The sequence below is a fragment of the Enoplosus armatus genome, chromosome 11 (assembly GCF_043641665.1).
Source record: "Enoplosus armatus isolate fEnoArm2 chromosome 11, fEnoArm2.hap1, whole genome shotgun sequence".
NCBI classification, from domain to species: Eukaryota; Metazoa; Chordata; class Actinopteri; order Centrarchiformes; family Enoplosidae; genus Enoplosus; species Enoplosus armatus.
The window spans coordinates 9,195,415-9,201,432 of NC_092190.1; the positions used below are offsets into that span (position 1 = coordinate 9,195,415).

General features: G+C 43.1%; 1 protein-coding gene across 1 annotated transcript; it reads right to left on the reverse strand.

The window, feature by feature from the left end:
- Nucleotides 1-3,504: 3,504 nt before the first annotated feature.
- sox1a (SRY-box transcription factor 1a) lies at nucleotides 3,505-4,539 on the reverse strand. Its single transcript, XM_070914090.1, has one exon. It carries the CDS (start codon nucleotides 4,537-4,539, stop codon nucleotides 3,505-3,507), a length of 1,035 nt encoding a protein of 344 aa, XP_070770191.1.
- Between the last annotated feature and the right edge of the window lie 1,479 nt (nucleotides 4,540-6,018).

Here is a 6,018-nt window from a genome sequence, read left to right on the forward strand (position 1 = left end):
TTAGGAAAGGGGGGGGGACGCGGAGAAAATATGCAGAGGCGTGATAAAGTGACGCTAATTATCCCCATTTAGGACAGGGAGTGCAAGGGATCGGGGCTTTACGAGCAACCGAGTGTGCGCTGGAGCTGATGGCCTCCTAGCACGGAATATATCGGTGGCTACAAGATAAGAGTATCGCACGGTGGAGAGATTTATTGGCCGGTCAGCTAAACACACGCGCGCGCACAAACAAGCGCACACAGACACACACACACACGCGCTCTCTCTCTCACACACACACACACACACACAGACGCAGCAACCATCGCTACCACATAGCCTGCATACGTTGCACCCTACACTTACCCCCCTTTCACCTCAAGGTGTAATTTATTCGGGTTAAATTTGCCAGAACGCTCCTCTTTTAGCCTGACGATGCGCCGTGACGCGCTCCGCCTCTCCGGGCTTTCAGTGTTAATCCGCATCTCTTCACATCAACAGATAAGATAGAAAACAGATGCAAAACACACGGAGGAGGCCATCCCATGGCATAAACGCTGCGCGCTGGAGTGCGGAGAGATGTCTCCATAAATGCAGTTTCTTTTGGGTTTTGGAATTTTAAACTAATTTCCAGACATTGTTCCTCTGATTTCTGTCAATAGATTAATGCGCAGCCAGACGTTACACGCTTTGCTATGAGGCCTAACAGGTTTAATTGACATGCCATGCAAGTCTTCATCAGTGTGAAATAGGCCCTTTAACTATGTATTTGAGATTAATTGATTTTTTTTAAAATGCCTAAGGAGGCATAAATTCCCCTCATTTGCATATGTATGGCTATTAGCCCGTGTCTACATATGAGGCCTACAGGCAATAAAAAAATGTACGTGTCAAACCCAGCTGTGGCCTGTCAAAAAGTGACGTCATTTTCAGACAAAATTTTCATTAAAAGGATTAATAATCTGAATGATATGGGTATCTTTTTTTTCTTAAACATGTCTGATCCACAATAAAGGTGTTTGTCTTTTGTTAAAAAGGTACCAAAACTCAGTCATGTCAAATCAAACATCTGCAGCAGCTTTGAAATTCTGATGAGTCATCAGTAAATCCATGAACTACCTGTCACGAGAGTGTTTGGCCATTTGGGGAGTTAAAGTCCAGTCTGTGCAACAGTTAGGCTGCATGGTTTTGGTGGTGCACGATGATTGCGGGTTCAGTGCATTAGATCTTGAATTATTTGATGCTCTGCTTTGTGCTTTGAGTGCAGCTGAGTTTTATATTTGGACGAAGTGGCACTGAGGTTTACAAAGACAGACTGTTTATTCCACCACGTTTCTTGCAGTAGTGATATCAGACATGAATTTATTGTTCAAATTTAAAGTTTTTTCCAGTTCACTTTACTTCACTGACTCTATAAAGTGTCAAGAGCAAAGAAACAGAAATGATCTCGCAGCTATGAGATGATGCAGATCATGCAGTAAAACACCGGCTAGAATAACAAATAGTTGTTTATAGTAGTTGTTATCTTCGAACACTGTCCATTTGATTAGCAAGATGACCAAACTACAGCTAAAGAAATTACAATTTTGGTGATTTCGAGGATGTACGCATTTCCCTCTGAGGTCTGATGCATTGTTGATCACTACGTAGCTATCAATATATTAATTAAGCTATATTATCTTTCAGGTCACGTGTTTTTTCTCTCTCAAGTAAACAGTTTAATGCCAAAAGACAGATGAAGTGGATGATTAAAAAGACTCCATGTCCCGAGACCAGAGGAGGTAAAATAAACCAGTTCAGGTGAAAGATTACTGAAAATCGAATCTTTAATATATGTATGTATATTTTAAAATAAATAATTTTATCGCTAAACTGTTCATTATATATTACTCTTCTTTGCTTTTTCTGTATGAGACTTATGAGTTATGTCAAGTGTTCAAAACAGAAGCAGTGAAATTACCTCAAAACTTCACACTGAAATCCACAACATTTCTCTCTCTCTCTGCATCAAAAAGATGTGAATGTATCTTAATTATTTATTAGCTGATGGTCATATTCGTTTTTTTAAATAAACCCATTTTTAAAAAGTCAATCGCATAGCAAATGAGTTCTACAGCCTTTTGATAGGTTGTTAAATCTTGGCTGAAGAAAATCTCATTATTTAAAATTTGATGTGATCTGATCAAGAAATGCAGGTCTGACACAACTTAAGCGAAATATAAATCTACTCACTGATCAATTAAATGGATTAAAATGAAAATTCGAGTTAAATGTGCCGCTTAAATTTCCCATAAACACAGTCACTTCTCATAAGCAACTACAAGAGGAAAATGAAATCTGTTAATACCATATAAGTAATTATATCTCTTACAAATAAAAATAAATGAGGACGTTTCTTTGATAACACTAACAGGTGGTTTGTCATATGAGGCCTTCACGTACTCTATATAATCTGATTTTTGGAAACGAATGTGTAAGTAATCATATTTATATGAAAGGATGATGAGGGCCATCACCTTGGCCTGCCTTAAATATTCAGAATTACACTTGAATATAGTTTGGCCTGCACGCCACTGAAAAAAAAGAAAAGCTTTTTATAATTTATAAATAAATTTATCATTACCCACGTAAAAGTTTAGCCCATGAATCAACACCAAGCCTACCAAAGTGGTTTCCCCATAGGCCTACAGGCTGTAGCTTTTACGCACAATTACGCACAAACAATTAGGCTATTTAAAAGCTCGTGGGATCTGTGTTCAGCAGCGGTGTCAAAATTTAAACAGGTGGCTACTTTTTCATAGTTTCTCAAAAGGGGGATTGATGGTATTCTTGTGTCCTAAAACGTGAAAACACTCCTGTAAGAACATTGTGAAAATAATCAATCTAAGACCGTTGTCTTAAGAATCAAAGCAACATCTTGTGAAATTTATTCAATTCTTCTTCATTGCAATATCAGAGCTTTTCACTCGCAGAAAAGCACTTAAATTACAACAGCAGTTGCCCGTCATCCTTTGAAATATTAAAATTATTCACAATTTACAATAATTAGAGTGTTACAATAAAAAGAGATGATCTCCAAGAATTAAGACACAGGCTTCTGCAAATGAACACAAATGTTTAAAGAATGTGAGTTTCCCATATCTTTTAAAGCACTTTCTTAAGATTATGACACGTTATCTCATATTCAATAACTTACATGAACCCCCACCCCCCCCAAAAAAAAATATATGAGACAATTGAACCAAATACCCCCATGTGAACCTGGCGTAACCCTCAACTAAGACCGTGAAGTAATGGACAAAAAGTTGATAGCACAATAACCAATATCTCAGCATCATGTTCGTTATATAATTCCACTGGTGGCTATTCAAAAAAAGCCGAGATGAATATGCTATTTACCCTTCATTTACAATATCATAAACATTCTGTACAAAATGCAGGTAGTTCTCGGGACCGGGGTTATTTAGAAAAGAGGTAAATATTTGGTTATGTGTTCGTTTGCAGTTTTCAATTATTCTGTGAGTTCTAAATGTGTGTTAGAGGGACCGTCCCGTTCACTCCAGCCGTGGCGCTCTGGTAATGTTGCGGCAAGGCATGGAGTCTACTTTGCATTGACGGGTCCCCCGGCTCTCCGGTCGGTAAATACATGCTTATCATCTCTCTCAAGTCTCCGGGGCAAGGACCCCGTGAGTGTGTGCTGCTGACGGGAGGGCTTACACTCGGCTCCGACTTCACCAGCGACCCTAACGTCCCCATGGCAGCTGAGGAGGAGACGCCGGAGCCCTGGTGCTGTGTGTAGGTGATCCCGCCGTAGCCGGATGGAGAAGCGTTCATGTAGCTCTGAGAGTTCGAGATGGGACTGTACTGCAGGGCTGTCATGTCGTAGCGGTGCATGGGCTGGGGGTTGTGTGAGTGGTGGTGGTGTGAGTGGTGGTGGTGGTGCGCTCCGCTCCCCGGGTGCTGGCTGTAGGCTAGCTGAGCCTCCTGCATCATCGCTGCCGCCGCCGCGGCTGCAGCCACCTGCCCCGAGTACGCACCGTTCGCCCAGCCGTTCATGTGCGCGTAGCCGGAGCTTGCGGAGCCTCCGTGACCCCCGGGGCTCTCTAACCTCTGCCCGACCCCGGATGAACTCATTCCGACCCCTAAACCAACTCCACCGCCCCCACTGGGCCCAGAAAGCAGTCCACCGGCAAGGGAATATTTGTCCTTTTTCAGCAGCGTCTTGGTCTTCCGTCTTGGTCGGTACTTGTAATCCGGATGCTCCTTCATGTGCATGGCTCGCAACCGTTTCGCCTCGTCGATGAAAGGGCGCTTCTCAGCCTCGGACATCACCTTCCACTCGGCGCCCAGCCGTTTGCTGATCTCAGAGTTGTGCATTTTGGGGTTCTCCTGTGCCATCTTTCTCCGCTGCCCACGGGACCACACCATAAACGCGTTCATCGGTCTCTTCACCCGTTCCTGATTCGCTTTGGACCCGCCGTTCGGCCCCGTTTGCCCCGTGGTCGTATTCGTTTGGGGGCCGGGGGAATGAAGGTCAGTCTCCATCATCATGCTATACATTCACCTGGTTTTAAACTTCGCCACCAACAGAGAAAAAGTCTATTTCAAGACAGCTCAGGGCGCACAAGATCGGGTGCGCACAGGATGACTGGGTTACAAAACTAATATTCTAACCCCAAATGAATCAAATAGGCTACGAGATAAAAATTAATCCGAAAAGGGATATAAAATGTTCTCCAACCAGTATTTCACCCTGTCTTCGCCTGGGTTGGTTCACATCCACTGTGATAGAATGCGCATTTGAGCCACTTTCCCTGTCGGAGTTGAGAAGTTGGTAAAAGCGGCGGCCATATGATGCGCACAGACAGCGGTTAAATGAGCCACAAGCGGCCAATGAGGCTCTAGAAGCAGAATGATTTGCATGGCGTTTGGTCAGGTGACTAGAGGACCATAGAGGAAGAACACACCGGAGGAGGAGGAGGGGAAGGAGGAGGCAGAAAGGAGGGTCAATCCCACAAATAGCACAAGGCATTTGAAATTTCCAAACACGCTCTCAGAGACTTCAGCTAAACAAAAATAACTAAGATTTGTTAGCAGTGATGTGGCGGCCAAAAGGTGGGTGCAGTCTGTGATTATGACGAGTCAAACATCTCAAGATTTTTATTTTTTAAAAATCCCTCTAAAATACAGCCTCCATATCAAGTAGCTTTTTCACAGGCTTCAATAAAAGTTTGGGTACAATATATTTTTTGTACCCTCCACTTTCTCTCTTTTATTGTGTGCGTGAAAGAATATTTCCTCCCGTCGTTCACACGATATTCTCTCTCTCATTGTGCCCCCTAGAAGCCTGGGCCCAACTGCACTTTTATGCACTGGAATTAAAACTACAGTCCATCCAAACCAATTCCACCTCAGACGACTTGATGCTCGAGCAGCGCCACAAAATCCATTTTCAGACCATCTCTCTCTCTCTCTCTCTCTCTCTCTCTCTGTCTCTCTCTCTCCAGGTATGTAATTAAGATATGTAATAATAGTAGGTGTGAGGGAGAGAAATTACACGCACTCAATGCATAAGATGACGTGAAAGAGATTTGGTATAAAAAAAAAGCTGGTGGTCTTAGAGGAGAAGCCCCTGAGGATGGATAGCCATATAATGACGTGAGATTGCCGGGGCAAAGCGCCGTTATCGCCGTCTGCTGGTGACGGTGAATGAGTCCTGGTCGTGCCTGTGTGTGCGGCTGAAGAAGGAATAAAAAGGCCACATGTAAACCGCTCTGCCGTTGTCAGTTTTAGTAGACTTATTTTTTTTTTTTATGTGGCTGATACACCTTTTGCCCCTTATTCCAGTCAAGTAAACCACGAGAGGGAAACGGTCTATCCGAGTCCGCGCATATATAATCCAGATTTCACAGCTGACCTCCCCTGAAAAGCCCAATCAACCTCTAATTGAAAGGGGAAACGAAATACCACTTCCCGCGGCGAGACTAACGATTTAATCATTCTATCGTTCTTTGCTGTTTTTATTTTAATTGGAGCTTA